General features: G+C 42.4%; 1 protein-coding gene across 2 annotated transcripts in view; it reads right to left on the bottom strand.

Moving 5' to 3' along the window:
- Window positions 1-5423: 5423 nt before the first annotated feature.
- LOC137383956 (serine-rich adhesin for platelets-like) overlaps window positions 5424-19577 on the bottom strand; it is a 51150-nt gene continuing 36996 nt past the window's right edge. The window contains exons 7-9 of one of the 2 annotated variants that reach the window (XM_068057396.1): window positions 15088-15143; window positions 13067-13119; window positions 5424-10864 (exon numbers count right to left, since the gene is read on the bottom strand). In XM_068057396.1, coding sequence (XP_067913497.1) covers window positions 13092-13119; window positions 15088-15143 — 84 coding nt within the window. In that variant the 3' untranslated portion in view covers window positions 5424-10864; window positions 13067-13091. The remainder of the gene's footprint in view (window positions 10865-13066; window positions 13120-15087; window positions 15144-19577) is intronic. The other variant, XM_068057397.1, reaches the window with a different exon arrangement.

The following is a 19577-nucleotide window of genomic DNA, read 5'->3' as shown; positions in this document are numbered from 1 at the left end:
TTGAGGGAAGGTGGGGATGTGGTAGGAATATGGGATTAATGTAGGATTAGTATAAATGGGTGGTTGATGGTCAGCACAGACTCGGTGGGCCAAAGGGCCTGTTTCAGTGCTGTATCTCTAAATAAATAAATATACTGAGTTGTAAGACCCTTAGCCAGACCCCAGCAGGAGTAAAAGCAAAATACTGCAGATGCTGGAAATCTAAAACAAAAAGTGCCAGAAATACTCAGCAGGTGCAGCAGCATCTGCGGAAAGAGCAGAGTTAACGTTTCAGGTCAGTGACCTTTCATCAGTTCTGATGTTTCATAGCCTAGAATGATACTTAGACTTCAAAGATTAACCTATGATGCCAGTTTGTATAAACATGGGTTGTGTTCCCTTGAGTTGAGAAGATTGAGGGCACCTTATCGAGGTGTTTAAAATGATAAAAGGATGCAATAGGGTAAATAGAGGGAAGCTATCTCCTCCTGGTGAATCCAGAACAAGGGGATACATTTGACAGAGGGGAAGGGCCATTGCAACTGAATCCTCTTCATCTGCTCACTCAACATCCACAATCACCAGTGGCAGGCCACTGGACAGCAATCATGGACAGAGATGCTGGCTCCGCCTCTCAACTTGGCTGAGGCTGATTGCAGCAACAACTCCTGAGATCAGCCAACTGACAATTGAATCTAGGATCTTCCTAGTCATATAGCTCAGTACCATACTGTCAAGTACATTTATTTGCTGAGTTATAGGTTTGGAGGAAGTCAAATGTTTTAATAAACAACTAGAACTGGAGAGGTTTCCGGCCCAGCTGTACAATAAGAGATGGGAGTTAAAAATAATGAGCTACAAAAAAAATAAATCAATAATTCACTCTAAAGTCAAACGTGAGGCAGAACAACAGGAGAGGAAGTAAGTGGAAAGAGAAAAGTTAAGTCAAATTGGAAGGAGATTTAAAAAATGAGGAATTCAAATAAGAAAATAGCCCTTTCTCTGCTGTGATGCAAGGAGTCAACAAGTCTTTGTGTTTTTGAATTAGCAGGCAATTATAACAAGCCTCAATAAAAGAACTGGACATACAATAAACGTCAAGCTGTGTGTGATCATAGGTTAAATCACAAGGGGTTGCAATGACTATTGCTCATCTGCAGTTAAAATAGTTTTTTTAACAATGCATTACAAGTTGAGTGAAAGGCCAAGTATAGAACAGAGAACGCTTTGAAGAGGCTAAGAGACTGTTGCCAAATCACATCTGCAGCATGAAACATTAGGGGAAATAAATACATTGGATAAATATTCAGCTTCAGTAAGTAGTGAAAATGGGCCTTGGTACATTGGCCACATGTTATACACGCCACCTAATTTCTTTTTGGATGAGGTACGGTGGATGGGGATGGTATATAACAGGTGGCGGATCTGCTCCCATCTGCTTCACACGTCCACTGATGATGGAGGTGTTGCCTGTTGTAAGAAGCATGTGCACATGTTAATATCTTTAACAAGCATTGCTCCTTTTCCCTTTGGCTGGCCTTCAGCTTTTTCCTGTCTGAAGGACAAACTCACTGGGAGTGGATTACAACATGTTCAGGGATCTCACTATGGAAGGACCCAAAGCAGAAAGTAGAACAAGACATGGATGCACTGACCCAGAAGACTATAAGTGTACAAATGTGGAGAACCACTCACGCCACTAGGAGGGACAATGCACTGCATGTACACCAGATCTGAATCCACCATGTGTTCCCTAAAGTGCTAATTGATGTGATTACAGCATGGCAGTGTCTAACCTTACCTGGAGATCGAGGTAAGCTTTTGGCAATGCACGCAGAAAAACAAACAGTAAACCATGTTTGGTAATTACTATGAGATACTAGATGTTCACATACATCCATATGGTCTGACTTCAATCTTCAAAAGCAGGCCAATATCTCATTTTGTAGTTTAAGATATCACGCCAATTTATTAAACAGTGAAGAAGTGAATAGTCTAGCAGTGATATGATAGTTGACACGTATTTGCTCTAGAAAGGAGACGATTCCCGTATATTGGGCATATTGGACAGGCAGTGGGTGAGTCCTCACCTCCACCTGTTGAATGATGATGGTATCAAGGTCCAACTACTTTTGGTGATCACGTCCCAGTTAAATATGGACAGCAAGTTGCCAGTGCATTCTGATAGCTTGCCGATCTGCCAGGGTGGGGAAATGATGAGAAATTCTCTGTGAGGTTCAGCCCACTGTAATTGGGGTTAGGGGGACGTGGGGATTACCAAGTGTCTGGCAGCTGATGGGATGATGTTAGTGGGACCAGGGGGAGCATAAATTCTCGCCATTGGCTGCAAAAGAGAAATTACTCAGTGCAGTTTTACCAGCGGCCCTTGAAGTACTGCGGGTTCAGTCATTTTATGTTGAGTTCCACTGGGTGAGGCTTGCACAGCCCCTCCACCACCCATTGGCCTGCTAAAATCCAATCAGCATGTGCAGCATAGGAGACTTTGCATATATTAATAAGGTTCCCGCATGAGTGGTGGCTGTCTAAATCAAGGACTGGTTGAAAACCACACCAGGTGGGGCTTTGGGTGGCAACTGAGCATTGAGTACTTTGTTGCCTATTTTTTGTCTTGCTACCTGGCCCATTCACATTGAGAAATAAAAAGTGACAGGAAGATGAAAATCACCCTCAAACTTTTTTTACCCACTCCTCATGTGGAGGATAACCAGCTGTTTTATATAACTTTTCTGTAGGTAGAATTTCTGCTCTGGTCTTCTGACCTACCACCAAAAGACTTACATTTATATAGCACCTTCCCTGGCCTCAGGACATTCCAAAGCATGTCACTTTTGAAGGGTTGTAATGTAGGTAATGCAGCAGCTTATTTGTGTACAGCAAGGTTCCCCTAAACAGCAGAGATAACCTGTATTTAGTGATCTTGGTTGAGAGATAAATATTGGCCAAGACATAGGGGAGACATCCCCCTCTTCAAAATAGTACTGTGGGATCTTTCTGTCTAAGTGAGGGGGGCTCATCTGAAAGACAGCACCTCCTACAGTGCAGTACTTCCTCAGAGTGTCAGCCTAGATTTCATGCTCAAGTGTCTGGAGTGGGACGTGAACCCCCAACTCAGAGACGAGAACGCCAACAACTGAGTCACAGCTGACATCTCATCCTGATACCACCATAACCTTGGTGGAAGGTGAGTGGCAGTCCTGCAGAAACATGTCAATGGCTGTTGGTGCTCTGGAGTTTCCAATGATCTGCCACTGAAGTCATGGCAGAGATCAGAAGGATCCCTGTGAAATTTCCAGATGCTCGTCCCTTTTTTTGCTACAAGCTTTTCTTATTACAGGTGTGAGCCTATTCTACTTTACCTTTTACTGATGACGTTTCCTTTTTAAAATTTATTCATAGGATGTGGGCATCGCTGGCTAGGCCGGCATTTATTGCCCATCCCTAATTGCCCTTGAGAGCTGCCTTCTTGAACTACTGCAGTTCATGTGGGGTAGGTACAACCACAGTACTGTTAGGAAGGGAGTTCCAGGATTTTGACCCAGCGACTGTCTTCTGATTATTCAACTCAATAAACAGATCCAGTTACTTAAATGCTAAGCTTCCACCAGTTGTCGCGGCTTGTTTAGATTTTTTCGCAATTGGAAGATGAACTCAAAATAATTGGCTTGTAAAACTTTTAATTTGATAAATCATACCATTTTGTCAAAGTTAACTTAGTTTCTCCCTTCAAGCCTACAGTTGGAAAGCCAGTTTGAACTGATCTTGCGAGATTTTACCGAAGGAAGCTTGGTACAGAGATCTGAACTGGGGTTGTAGTTATTTTTGGACTTTATGTACAGTGGCTGGATATAGGCCGTCAGACGCTTGGCAAAGACAGGTCATTTTTTGACATGACTGGTTACAAATTGGGAGAGGGAAGCTGGAGTGGTTTCCTAGCAACTTAGGCATGTTACAATCTTGAAACAATGGGATAAATTTTCTTGCCGTTTTATCCACGAATAGGAATTCCCATCGGTTCCCAATCAGTCATGCACTCAAAATTGTGATTAAGCATTCATGTTACCTGAACCTCAGCATCAGAGCATGAAATACTCGACAGCATAATAATATAAACAGAGTACAATGCAGTCCTTTCAAGTAGGATCTAGGGACACAGTGGGATATGCAGATTGTCTCCAGTTGCTTGTGGAATGCTTTAGTTTCACTGTAGTCAGATCAGCTAACCTCTACGGTCTGTTCAATAATATGTTGCATTAATGTGTCTTAGTATTAGAGAATCTTGAGTTTTTATCTGTCCATTAAACACTACATTATCCATAAGATGCAATGTGAAATCTATCCTATTGCTGTGGTAGTATTTAGAGTCCAACTTCACAACTGCTGATAGGAGAACTTGGGAGTTGGCAACACATCATAAAGTAAGACAAGAACAAGTCACATGGTAATTGGAAACATTTAATCTGCAGTTTACTACAGTCTGTGCCTTGAATAGAATATAAAACAGAAGCAAAAAACACAAGTGCCAGCTCATGTCACATCACATCATGGGGTGAAACATACAAAACACCAAACAATATCAAGGTGATCATGCTTAACTTGTAAACCATCCAACTTGTCAAAACATGTCAGGTTTCACATGGAGCAAAACATCAAGTACAACTGTCATGCTAGGCCCCCACCTGTCAAGAATGAGGCACATTAATTTTGTCACGAACATTGATTTTTAACTGTTACTGGAATAAACAGATCAGCCGTGGCTGGAAAAAATCATTTGCATATTAACAAACAGTGTTTGGAAGGACAAAGCAGCCATTCCCTGATACATTCAATCCACAAAGGACTTTTGATCATCAAAGGTTGACTGCTAAGATGGCCGAATACACAAACGGACATGGTCAAACCAGCTAGTCAATGACTAACCTGCTGGGCAACCTGAGTTTTTTGAACTTGTACAAACAGTTTGGGCAGAAAGCAGAATGCTCCTGGACTGAGAAGATCTCTCCTGTCTGCTCCCATCTCTTTCACACAAGCCTCTGAATCCACTGAAGACACATGAACCCCAAGAGAGAACAGTCTCCTACACTGAACAAGGCTTAAGAAGAATACTGGGCCCCAATGAAAAGCAAGAGCTACCTACAATCAAGGACTCGACAGTGAGCTCGAAGAGCCGTAACAAAAACTCTTCCGATATTGCCTCAAACTTTCCCACTTTATTTCTTCTGCTCTTTTCTGTCTCTACTTGCATGTGTGTTAAAGGTGTGCAAAGGAAACCTAACCCCAGTCCGAATGCCGGACCCGGAAGCCTGACATGACCCGGCCCGACCCCGACACGTGTCGTTGGATCCCGTCGGGGTCAGGTCGGGTAGCAGGCCTTTACATCAGTACATGGGTAAAGGCCTGCTACCCGACTCGACCCCGACGGGTCCCGATGACATGTGTCGGGGTCGGGCCAGGTCATATTGGGGTTCCGAGTCTGGCATTCGGACTGGGGTCGGGTTTCCTTTGTACACCTTTAATGTGTCTATCGCGTATGCATGCTAATGTGGGGCGTGTTGTGTATCCGTAGATGTTAACTGAATTAGCGTTTAAGTTTAATAAATTTCAATCTTTCTTCTTTAAACCTAAGAAAGCTTGTTTGTGCTGGTTTCTTTGCCTTATAATTGGAAAGCCGTGAACAAGGATTCACCAAAGGGGAGCTAAAAACACGGTGTTTAAAATTAAACCCTGTTACGATAAGACCAGGTGAAGGCTAAAAGGGTACCCTAGACCTCTTTCACACCTGGTTGTAACAGTCACAGCTGTTATACGTACCCCCCAGCTGGCAGACAGAAAATGAGCTTGCGCGCAGGTATGGCCTACCAAGAAAATATCTGTAAATCCCACTGATGTGCTTCTTATGTCACAGTTCTGCAGCTGATGATCACATCAAAGATGCACAAAGCTCTCTTTTAAAGAAAAACACTCATTAACCCTTTGCTGAACATGTTGCAAGGCAAATAGACATTCAGGAAAAATTATTTTATGTTTGGAATTCATCTCAGCAAGAAGTGTAATCAATGAACCAGCTTAAGCATTTAAAGTCTTCCTACAGGGTCCTGTGGCAAGGGAGGTTCAGTGGAGAAGATTATCTCTGTGCACTTTGTGGAAAGAAAATACCGAGGCCATTTAAAAATCGGGATATGATTTGGTTAAACGCAATGTGCAGAGAAAAGCTTACTTCATGGTCTGAATAATACTACAGGCTTACAGGTCGGGTTACCAACCTTATAGGATTGTCCTGGAGATGCCAGGAATTAAAGATTACTCACCAGGACGACCAGGGAGAAAGAAAATAATTGGCGCACTGAAAAAAATGCTTTTTAAATTTTCTTGGAATGCTTTTGTTTCTTAGTTATAAAACTGCTGGAGATGGAATAAAGGTTGTTTGACTGGGCAGGGTGGTTGAATGCGAGATGAAACCTTCAGGAATATGTCAAAATCAGAGATGGCAACTCTACCTTCAGCCCAGTTCACACTTTCATACCCCAGTGGTGTCAAATACACAATCTGTTCCATTCCAACATTTTGTTCCGGCATCAACATAAAACAAACCTGTCACTGTCACACTACTTCCGTTTCAAATCTGTATTATTCCGAAGAAGGGTCACTGACCCGAAGCGTTAACTCTACTTCTCTTTTCACAGATGCTGCCAGACCTGCTGAGTGGTTCCAGCATTTCTTGCTTTTATTTTTGTATTATTCCTGATTAGTGCTATTTGCCCTATTTCCAGTTCAATCTTTATTCTGTTTTATGTTATAAAAATACTGAAATAGAACTAGTTGAAGTGTTATTAAAGAAATACTAAACTTATGGAAATGAAATGGAAACCACCTCAAGATAATTGAACAATGATAGTGGGTGGTTATGCATGAAGACTCATAGACATCTGCATTCATAGTCTAATGGTCAGACACCAAAGAAAGATTGCTAGATTGGAAACATATGTTTGTAATTGTTCTTGTTTTACAAATCCCATTCTTGAGTCCTGTGGAACTTTTCTGCTGACTTCTCTTGATTTTTTTCTTGGCCATAATCTCCACTTTGCATTTGTTGCTGCCATGAGTGCAGCATTGAGACTCCTGCTAACTCAGGTGGCTGAAGATGGGTGACAATAATTGCAATGTCTGCAGTGCTCTGCATTGCAGGGCAGAGGAAGATAACAATTGAAAGCAGGAGGGCAAAGGAGAAAACAGAAATTGAAAAGGTGGTTGACAGCAAGGTTGAAGAGAGGTCTTTCTGATGGGTTTTTGCAAATTAAGGTGGTACTGTAGAGACACCTAGAAATGGATTTTCAGCAACCTCACATCCTCTCCATCACCAAGACTGCCTACTTCCACCCCTGTAACATTGCCCATCTCCCCTCCGCCTCAGCTCATGCGCTACTGAAACACTCATCCATGACACTGTTACTTCTAGACTTGATGATTCCACTGTTCTCCTGGCTGGTCTCCCATCTTGTAGCCTCCGTAAACTTGAGTTCATCCAAAATTCTGCTGTTTGTATCCTAACTCACACCAAGTCCTATTCACCCATGCTTGTTAAACTAAGTTGGCTCCTGGTTTGGCAACACCTTGATTTTAAAATTCTCATCCTTTTTTTCAAATCCCTGTATGGCCTTGCCTCTCTCTATCTCTGTAACCTCCTCCAGCCCACAACCCTTTGAGATATCTGCGCTCCTTCAATTCTGTGTTCTTGCACATCTGCGATTTTCTTCACTACATTGGTGGCTGTTGTTTTAGCTACATAGACCTTAAACTCTGGAATTTCCTCCCTAAACCTCGCTATCTCTCTCTTTTAAGACACTCCTTAAAACCTAACTCTAAGATAAAACTTTTGATCACCAGTCCTAATATTTCCTTATGTGGCTTGGTGTTAAATTTTGTCTGATAATTACTCCTGTGAAGCACCTTGGGGTGTTTTACTATCTTAAAGGCGCTATACAAATGTGGCTTATTGTTATTGTTATACAGCGGTTGCGAAGATGATGGTGGAGCCGAGGGAACGAGATGCGGAATGTTGCCAGAGAAGCGGAGTGTGCATCCTGACACCTGGCAGCAGGAGTGGGGAGAGGGCTGGCAGTGCTGGTTGGAAGTGGGAGATAAAGCCATGAATTGAAGGCCCAGACAAGGTTCAGTTTGGTGAGACTCAATTATTTGGTAAGGGTGGCATCATGGAACTACAGGATTTTATAAGGTGAGCACAGAACCATGGAAATGGTAGCAAGTGGTAACTTGTAGGAGTTGGTCCAGACTGTGCAGGATGGCGGGGAGAGGCTGCTTTGGAACATGAGCTTTGTCGTGATAACGGCACAAATTAGGATTTTAGCTCTAGTAAGTGGTGGAGATGGGCCATATTACAGAATTTAAAGAAAACAATCTTAGCAATGGAATAAAACATAAAATATCCATAATAGGATAAAATGAAAGAAAATAAAGCACAAAATAATGAACAATTACTGGTAAAAAGTGCATTATAAATCAACAGTGCATATATACATCAATTCTCAGATGAAGTTGTTGAAAATTCTTTGAAGGTTAGCTTTGCATTCCTTGCCATTTCTCTAAGTCAGTGCCTTCACATTATGTTTGCTAGTCTTTTTATAAAACACCAAAAGATTACTGTTCCCGTCTTTGTGCATCTGGTAGTAGGAGATCAACAAGACTTTCTTTAAAATTATCTATTTAGAATATAAGGTTTGTGATGACACAGATTACAATCGTGATATATTGTATAGCTCATAAGTTTTATATTTACTTTATATTTTACAGATATGAAAGGCAAGGCTCCAAAATTCTATAGGAGATTGGCAGAACCCTCAGGAAAATGGCAGAGACTTGGTTTGCACTAGATTGCCATGGTTTCCAGGAGTTTCCATGATTTGCCTCTTACAAGGCAAATAGTAGCCTGGGGTCAGCAACACCCTAAACTGGAGTGCCCTCACCTCAGGCGCCAGTGGGACTGACATATTAGAGGGGGGCTGGTGTGCCCATTAAGTGGGGGCTTACTGACCTCCACTATGGCATAAGTAGGCCCTTATCAGTCAGATCCAGGCTTGGCAATTGATCTGGATCCCAAAGAACGTTCTGCACAGATCCTCCCCTTATTCAGGGGGCTGATGTGACCTTTGATAGGATCAGTGATCAGTATGGGCAATCTCCCAGCCAAGGCAGTTTGGTGCCAGCATTTCCTGTAGTTAAGAGCAGGCGGATGCTGGAAATGTACCCAAAGTGATGACTGGGCTCGCCTGGGCTGTGCAGATTAAGTATGTTCCCACAGACCCTCCAAATTCTGCTTGAAGTCAGTGCTGGAGGGCATTAAACTGCCAGGCTTTCAATCCAAAGAATTTCAAAGCTAGAGTCTTTGGCTAATTTGTATTCAATGCCACCATGAGTTAATCATTCCCTGTTGCTGTCTGGATTCACTTGGCTTCAGCACAACAGCTGTGAGGGGGGAGGGAAGGAGGTTCTGAAATGGAGGAGGATGGAAGGAGGATAGTAAAATCATTCACATTCAATTAGAACTCTTCCTATACTTGACTATGGTTACTAATATTTGATATCAGTTGACCCACTTCACCATTAGAGTTCTCGATGTAAAAAATGAGATTAATCATGTCACAATGATGCCTTCATATAAACATAGAATCCGATGATATAATATTCACTGGATGGATAACTCCTCCTTGTTGGTATGAACCCACTATTGTTATAGACCATCTCATCCTTTGGCTATAATCCTATCAGTGTGGGTAATTTCTCCCCAATCTTTATACTATTTGTACATATTTTAGGCAAGATAGTTTGGTGACATTACATTGAAAAAAATTTCAGGAGGTTATTCGGAAATCACATTTTCCATGTACAGTGGTGGAAGTTCCTTTAAAATCTTTTCACATCAAAATCTCAAAATTCCAACATTGTCAGCGACATCAGGAACCAACTGAGGTGGCCAAGAATGATTCAAAATAATCTCCTTTATCAACATAATTCTTGTAGGTGGAAGAAATTGTGAAGCAGAATTCAATTTACAGACTTTAGACTAGTAACTTGGTGCCTTAGTGATAATGGGTTGTTAGCGCTGTGGTGACCCAGTGATGTGAGTTCGCAACTCAATGGTGATTCCATTGGATTAGCAGCTCTACAATGATTGTGGATTAGTAAATCATTGCATCAAGGTGACTTAGTGATGGTAAGTATGATGATATGATTGTAGGTTGTTAACTTGATGGTGACTTGGTGACATCAAGCTGTTAACTCGATGTATATTAAGTTGGTAACTTATGTTGGCTCTCACTGTAACTCTTGTGTTGGGTACTAGTCTAACTATCCTACCATATATGCAGTTTCTCTTTTGCAAGTATAAAAATAATTTTTCCTTAAGAGGCAATATCTTGTGGAAACAGTCTCTAATGATTGACGTAACTCAGATTCGACTTGATTACCCCAGAGCAACTGGAGCAGGTAGATATTAGACGAGCCAGGCAAAATTATTCAGCTCATCCTCCTTGCTTGCTTCCAAACGCAAACCTCCATGTTGTGCTGCCAGTGTTGCCCAGTTACTGACCTTGAATTAAAAAAAGCCTGTTTGTGTGTTGCAGGAATCCTATATTCTTTGTCTTTTCACCACTGCTAGTTCGAATGCTGTAATTATTTGGGTTGAAGCCAAGTTTGCCGCAGTCAATAGCCAACACAATGTTCACAAGCAGCTCAGGCATCAATCTATACTTCGGGGAAACTCAGGGGGATTTCCAGCTCCATTACTAACCTGAGGAGAGAAACAAACACTGGCTGCTTCACAGAAGCTAAGTCTCTGTGTAGAACATGAAACCTGCAACATAAAAGCTAGAAGTTAGTTCCTATAGGAAAAAAGAATGAAAACTAAAATAGCTGTGCACCTCACTTACAATTATTCTCAACAAACTTTGAGGTACTGCCACCAATTCAATTCTACTTTGTCAGGTAAGGGTACGAAGGGATATGAGTGTAAGGCAGATAAATAGAGTTGAGATACAGATCAGCCATGATCTAACTAAAAGGTGCAGCAGGTTCGAGGGGCTGAAAGACCGACTGCTCTTCCTATTTACTTGCAAAATACAACGACAAAAAGTCTTAAAGACTACCTCCACGGTTGAGTGCTTAACTACATTTGGGGCAAAATTCCTCAGGGGATTTGCTGTAAATCTGGCGAGAGACTACCTAAACCCCCTGGAAAATGGCAGAGGCCTCATTGTGCTGGATCTCCATCATTTCCAGGGATTTAGAACTTGTTTCTAACAGTAGAGGCTTTGTCCCACTTCTACAAGGCAAATGTTGTCATTGGGTTAAAGCCAGATGTGGAGACTCCCAACACTGAGAGCTGGATTTTATTGGCGCGCCATGCTCTGCAGCGGTGCACTTTGAACTTGGCGGCCTTCCAACATGGTACAGCTGCCGCACAGCCCCCGTGATATTACGTGCGGGGGCTGATTTAAATAGAAGGGGTGGAGCGGCCTCCCCCGATGACGTAGAGGGGGTGGCTGCCATGCCCCCGCCAACGGTGTCCGGTGCCACCGTGCAGGCTCCGGCGCCATTTTTAAAGGGCTTTAAGCCCTTAGAAGAAATTTGAATTTTTAAAGGTAAAGTACTCGAAATTTTTACTTAACAAATAATAAGGATATGGAGGCCCTTCCCCAACCCCCCCCCCCAATGGTCATTACAATGCCCGATATGACCAACACTTGCCTTATTCCCTACCTGAACTTTCCTCACCACCCTTCTAACATTTGCCCTTCAACCCCTTCCCACCATCCCCACATCCAATAAAAAGTGATTTCCCCATTCCCCCACCCCTCCCACCCTGAATATTTAATTCCTCCCTCCTCCCCACAAGGTTCTCGCCTCGGAACTCCGTATGGAGTTCCGAAGGCGCGCGAAGGACGAACGGCGGCTGTAAAATCAGCGTGGGACAGCCGCCGCCTGCACGTAAGTTAATTTACATGTCTTTATTGTTAATTTAAATAGTCAGATGAAGGGCCCGCTGCCAGGCGGCAGGGGGACCACACTGAGATCCCCCCGCCGCCGGTAATATGTGGCGGGGCCTTCTTAACGTCGGGGGTCGAGGTGGGCCACTGCCCGCAGAATTTTACGGGCCCCCCTGCTGTGACCCACGGCGTCGAGGGGCTTGTAAAATTCAGCCCTTAGAGTTTGCAGTTGGGCCTCAGCATCTCTCTGGAGGACAATGGAAGCAGATTCAATGGCAACTTTCCAAAGAGAATTGGATATATACTTGAAAAGGAAACACTTGCAGGGACAGGGGTAAAGAATGGGGGAGAGAGACTAATTGGTAGCTATTTCAGGGAGCTGGCACTTGCACAATGTGGTCTCCTTCTGCGCTGGAAGTTTCTGTGATTCTATATGGCTATACGCAACACCAGAAAGTATATTTATCCACTAAATAATTGGAACAAATGTTTGAAGTGGGTTGTGAGGCAAAAGAATACATCATTAGAAGAAGGAAGGAAGGAAAGAAAGATATAGTGCTTTTCATGACCTCAAGATATCACAAAGTGCTTTACAGCCAATGAAGCACTTTTGATGTGAGGTAACTTTGTAATGCAGGAAACGCGGCAGCCAATTTACTCATAGCAAGCTTCCTCAAACAGTAATGTGTTAATCCAGATAATCTGTTTTGTGATGTTGATTGAAGGATAAATATTGGCCAGGACACCTTTTCTCTTCTTTGTACTAGTGGCCATAGCATCTTTTACATCCAACTGAGAGGGCAGACAGGATCTTGGTTTAATGTCTCATCCAAAAGTGGGATCTGGCATAACATCACCAGATTTCCTATTTCTGACTTTTAACTATCTGATGTCACTACCATGCTGATGCAGGTGCAGCACTGGCGAGAATGCAGAATACAACACTGGCGGGTTAAACAGTGTGACGGTGCGTGATACTGTAGTACGAGGCAGCTACAGAATGTGGTTTTGTGCCTGCATCTCCACCCACTGGGTTATTGCATTAATTGGGAAATGCTTTTTAGACTTACCACTCTTCCACTCCTTGATAGTCCATTAGACTTCTGTTAGCAGAAAACTTCCACTGCAATGAGAAACAGGCAGGAGATTGGTTGACAGTCTGAGCAATAAGCCACATCAGCTCAGTGATAAATCCTGGTCAATCATAGCACAAACATCATTTCGTAACTGACTCGGCCTCTCCCCATGAATGTTAGTTATTTACGAAACATGCTTGAGAAGCCCCTATACTAACATTTGTGGCGCAACTTTGTGAAATTCCTACTTAAAACTATTTAGGTTTATGGTTACTATGAGTTTGTGTTTATACAGGAGGGCGGCACAGTGGCGCAGTGGTTAGCACCGCAGCCTCACAGCTCCAGGGACCTGGGTTCGATTCCTGGTACTGCCTGTGTGGAGTTTGCAAGTTCTCCCTGTGTCTGCGTGGGTTTTCTCCGGGTGCTCCGGTTTCCTCCCACAAGCCAAAAGACTTGCAGGTTGATAGGTAAATTGGCCATTATAAATTGTCACTAGTATAGGTAGGTGGTTGGGAAATGTAGGAACAGGTGGGGATGTTTGGTAGGAATATGGGATTAGTGTAGGATTAGTATAAATGGGTGGTTGATGTTTGGCTCGGTGGGCCGAAGGGCCTGTTTCAGTGCTGTATCTCTAATCTAAAAAATAACTGTTACTCGCTGTGTGCATGTGTATATAGTAACTGTTCAGACAGCAGGATAAGTGTTCCTTGTTGTATAACTATGGAATCATTATTTATACAGCAGGGCAAAAGTTACTTAAGTAACAGTATATAGTCATTGATTATATAGGAGGACAGGGATCACTCACTGTGTAGCTGTATGGAGCAGAGGTCATCTACCCGACCCGAACCCGACCGGACCTGACGAGTTGTGTCAGGTTCAGGTCGAGTTGGGTTGGGGGGACACACAGTAAGTGCTCTGCTGGTAAGTATTAAAAATAAAAAAAACTTACCTGAGCTGGGAGTCCGGGACGAAACTGAGTCTGCGCAGTGAGCGAGTGACATCACTATGACGTCTCGTGCATGCGCTGCAGCTTTTGCAGGTTCAGTGTCAGGAAGGTAAGCAAAGGGGTGGTGGGGTCAGGTCGAGTAGTGGCGGGTTTGGCTCGGGGCAAAATCGGAGGGACTCGGGCCGGCTTGGGCTCGGGTCCGCTGTGGTTCGGTCGGGTTCGGGTTGGGTTCTTTATCCCGACCTAAAGCAGGCCTCTAGTATGGAGTTATTGTTTATTAAGTGGGTATCTGCATTAGGGTCTTCACCCCACCTTTCACTTTTACTTGTGGATGGTTCAACTTCAAGAGGCTTGGTCCCATTAGTAATAATTATTTGCTAATTAAAGAGCATAGAGAGCCTATAGGGAATAGCCTGCTGACATTCTCTGCTTAGGGTCAGATTTTATTTTTAATTCTTCATTGGAATGTGAGCATTGCTGGCTAGGCCAGCATTTGTTGCTCATCCCTAATTGCCCTTGAGAAGGTGATGGTGAGCCACCTTCTTGAACTGTGGCAGTCCATGTGGTATAGGTACTCCCGTAGGGAGGGAGTTCTAGATTTGTGACCCAGCAACAGTGAAGGGAACGACCACATAGTTCCAAGTCAGGATGGTGCATGACTTGGAGGGCAACTTGCAGGTGGTGGTGTCCCCATATGGTTGCTGTCTTTGTCCTTCTAGGTGGCCTTACAAATGTGGTCACAAGCCAAGTTAACTAGTCTGGAAAATTCTTCTGCTCTCTGTAAATTTTAGTTCCAATAACAGAAGGGTTCAATTGAAAGTAGCTGTTCCAAAGATGGTTGACTCCTAAATTTGACTGTGGTTACTGCTGCGAAGGCAGAAACACCGAGAAATTGGACTGATAAGCCAAAATGGCACTGATGCGAAGACAGAGTTGTCTCCTGGACCTGTGCATTGTGGACAGAAGGGAAAGGCAACCAACTCGCTTTTTCGTAAGAAGGAGGAGGAGGAGGTATATGATATACTTTAAAGAAACTACAGAGGATAAAAGTTTGATAAAATTCTACCTGGCCTCTGTGTCAGGAGCTCGGAAGACTTCTCTCCAGTACCTTTTCTGCAGGTTCTGGAAACAACAAAAACTCGGTCAGATTAAGACGAGGAATGGCACTGAATTTATTTTTTTCTCATGGCTCTCCCCATCATTATTCCTCACTTCCACAATACCATTCCCAGCCACATGAATTCTACATATGACTTGGGATGATTTCAGTTAAAGTTCAGTATTCCATAAATCACCTGATCACCATGATCTATAAATGATTTTTATAATCATCAATCCCGTTGCTAATGTCCATTCGGGTCCTTTTCAAAGGAGCTAATCAACACAGCATTAACTTAAAAAAAAAATTATTTCATGGGATATGGGCTAAACTGGCAAGGCCAGCACTTGTTGCCCATTCCTAATTGCCCTTAACAACTGAGTGGGGCAGTTAAGAGTCAAAAACATTGCTGTGGGTCTGGAGTCACACGTAGGCCAGATCAAGTGGGGGCAGCAGATTTCCTTCCCTAAAGATTATTAGTGAACCAGATGGGTTTTACAACAATCGTTGATAGTTTCATGGCGCTATTACTGAGACTAGCTTTCAACTCCAGATTGTTATTAATTAATTGAATTTATTAATTAATTGAATTTAAATTTCACCAGCTGACATGGTGGGATTTGAACCCATGCCCTCAGGGCATTAGCCTGGGCCTCTGATTACTAGTCTAGTGACATTACCATGACACTATTATTTCCCCTATTTTTGATAGGTGTCTAATCTACAAATGTACTACTGTGTGGGGAAAATACTTGCTTCTGCTTTTTCAAGCAATAATCTAATTTCCTTTTAAAGGAATACATACCGAGTGAGATTTCTCAAATCTGCAGACCGGCAGTGAAGCGTTGTATTTATTGAGCATAGATTGGAAGCTTGTCTCTGCAAAGTTCTCGATTTACTGCCCATTGAAATTAGGAAATTCTGGGGCAGTACATCCACAGTTTTCCAATCAATGCTGATCGTCTGTCAAGCTTTGTTGGGGCCTTAGAAAACCTACTCCATGACCCATGCTTTTCTCAGGCTTAAAAATGACACTATGAGATTAACTGGAACTATGGGTTGTAAGAGAAAATCCTTTCTGATTAGAATAATTATTTTTCCTCTATCTGGTATCTAAGGTCTTTGAACTATTTGCCAAGGATGCTTGTTGTAGCTCAGCAGTTGGACACACATCTCTTTTGACCCTATAATTACAGTTTAAGTAAGCAAATTATATCAATTACCCATGCGTCCCGGCATTCGTAAGAACCTGGAACATGTCCACTCTCAATCCTCTTTCTGGTACTGAGAGAAAGAAAGAAAGAGAGAAAGAAAGAGAGAAAGAAAGAGAGAAAGAAAGAGAGAAAGAAAGAGAGAAAGAAAGAAAGAAAGAAAGAAAGGATGACTTGCATTTATATACCTCCTCAGGTTGTTCCAAAGTGCTTTACAGCCAATTAAGTACTATTTTGAGTGTCGTCACTATTGTAATAAAGGTTAATAGAGGATTGGAACAGACATACTGTAAATGTTATATGTTTTCTTTGAACTCTCACAATTTGTTTGTAAATAGTTTAAACAACTGGGGATACAAAACAAAGGCATTCATCACCAGTCACAGTCACTGTGCGCTTTGCAGATAGAGCACTCCCTCACACAGATCAGATACAGAGAATTGAGAATGTAACTTCAATAAGAACTAGTCCAGCTGTACAAGCCTATTCTCATAAGAGGGGTCTTATGCTCATAATTAACTTTCTTTTCTTTTCTAAAGCTCCCACAAAGCATAAATGCCAAATGTTACGGAGTCTAAAATTGCGCACTGCGTTTCAAATGTACCAGTGAGTTACATGGATTGGAGCAACCAATGGGTGATTTCCCTTTGAGTTTTGGATCATTGAATCATGTCCCAGCGCCTTGTTTCAATCTGTAATAAAATGTCGAGTTAATGTTTCAGGTCAGTGACCTTTCATCAGAACATCTGATGAAAGGTCACTTACCTGAAACATTAACTCTGTCTCTCTCGCCACAGATGCTGCCAGAGCTGCTGAGTATTTCCAGCATTTCTTGTTTTTATTTCAGATTTCCAGCATCTGCAGTATTTTGCTTTTATATTATTGTAATGAAATGTCCTTGTGTTGCATTCCAGTATTTGGTCAGTCTCATGGCTAATTGCTTTGATTTAATAGGACGTTTTCTATGACTGACCCATAATCACAACCAAACAATTCTCCTTCTCCTGCCATTAGACACCCATCCAGAGTGTTTATATTTCATATTATTATGCATTACTCTCAATATTTTCCTTGTTGAATTCTTCCTGCCATTTTCAAACCATTTCATTTGCCCAGATTTTTTTGAATATTTTCCTCTGTCAGCTTGTCACACAGATTGGAGTAACCATGACAGATTGGAAGTGTCACAGAATACAAGAAATGCAATATTTTTAAAAGGCTGAGAGATATTCCAAAATCACCGCTCTAAATAGTGCACCATTGAAGCCTTTTATGAGTATAGAGCACCATATACTAAATATAAAGGTCATCTCGGCAGGCAGCTGGTATGCTGAAGACAACTCTGAGCTAAACAACTGGAGAAGTTACTGTAGCAGAAATGAAGCTTTTTTTTTATTCATTCAATGCAAGCTTCCCTGGCAAGGCCAGTATTATTGCCCATCCCTAATTTCCCTCGAGAAGGGATGGTAAGCTGCTTTCTTGAATATAACTGAGTGGCTTTCTAGACCATTTCAGAAGCAGTTAATGGTCAACCACATTGCTGTGGGGCTGGAGTCTATTTATTTAGAGATACAGCACTGAAACAGGCTCTTCGGCGCACCGAGTCTGTGCCAACCAACAACCGCCCATTTATACTAATCCTACATTAATCCCATATTCCCGACCACATCCCCACCATTCTCCTACTGCCTACCTATACTAGGGGCAATTTACAATGGCCAATTTACCTATCAACCTGCAAGGCTTTGGCTGTGGGAGGAAACCAGAGCACCCAGTGGAAATCCATACAGTCACAGGGAGAACTTGCAAACTCCACACAGGCAGTGCCCAGAATTGAACCCGGGTTGCTGGAGCTGTGAGGCTGCGGTGCTAACCACTGTGCCACCACTGTGCCGCATTGAGTCACAGGTAATGACATCAGATTCCTTTGCTGAAAGGACATGAGTGAATAAGATGGGCTCTTGTGACAATCTGGTAGCTCTATGGCCACTGTTATTACTACTAGTTTTCTTTTAAAATCCATATATATTTATTTAGCTGAATTTAAATTCCCCAGCTGCTATGGTGAGATTTAAACTCATATCTTTGGATCATTAATCCAGGCCTTTGCATTATTAGTTCAATAACATAACCACTATGCTACTGTACCCTTTTGTTATGCAGCACCCTGTTGCAGTTTGGTAGCCTTGAAGACTGTTTTGAAATACATACGCAGATACAACCTCAGCTCTCTTTCTATTGTTCATTTTATCCTAGTTCAGCCTCGTTCTTTTTGAGTGACTCTGAAATAGTTTAACTACTTGACCTAATCATGTTATAAAAAAACGCATTTCAGCACTGGTCCATTTTTAGTTGACATATTTTACATCTTGGTTAGCTAGATTCACAGAAATGCTTGCCAAAAAACAAGCCCTACATGTTTTGTCAGGGGGAATTCCAGCAATGTGCTGTACAGACTACTTACAGGAGGAGACAGAGGTTTAAAGAGGGAGTTCCAGAACTTAGAGTGTAGACAGCTGAAGGCATGGTTGCCAATGGTGGGTTGATGGAAATTGAGGTTGTGCAAGAATTTGAGGAGCAATGAGATGGTAGAGGGTTATAAGGCTGGAGGACGTTACAGAGATAGGGAAATCCCATGGAGGGATTTGAGAATTTTACATTTGAGGTGTTGCCGGACTCGGAGCCAATGTAGGTCAGTGAGCACAGTGTCATTTGTGGTCATTTGTTGCAGGTAGTTGGTATTCAGCTAGCCTGCTTCAACAAATGGGTTGTTACAGAAAGTTCTGGAATGTCTGGAAGCAGTATAAGCTGTTGTTGGGGAAGGGTCATAAAGACTGACAGCCTTGAGATACCCTCAGGTATAAATAAAGATGTAACCTCTGCTCCCTCTCTCACCCTGCCTTGCTTGTCGAAACAGGCCATGCTATGTGTTTCTTGTGGAAATTCTAGCACGGGTGCATGACTTGTTGACTGCCTGATGTTTTTGTGAGTCATCAACTTGTCTTTTCTTACTGAGCTGTGCACTACACTCCACCCAAACCGTTAACAAAAAAGAGACCAGGTGACACCTTTTTCCATGACAACACAACAAAATTTTCTATAACCCACCAGCCCTTTTACATATACTGTTTTCAAAAAGGACAAACTACATTGGACCCAGATCAGATCCCTTCAGAACTTAAGAACAACAACTTGCATTTACTTATGTTCCAAAAAGCTTTACAGAGGCATAATCAAATAAAAAAT

This window comes from Heterodontus francisci, chromosome 25 (assembly GCF_036365525.1).
Source record: "Heterodontus francisci isolate sHetFra1 chromosome 25, sHetFra1.hap1, whole genome shotgun sequence".
NCBI classification, from domain to species: Eukaryota; Metazoa; Chordata; class Chondrichthyes; order Heterodontiformes; family Heterodontidae; genus Heterodontus; species Heterodontus francisci.
This window is presented reverse-complemented; position numbering and strand designations above follow the sequence as displayed.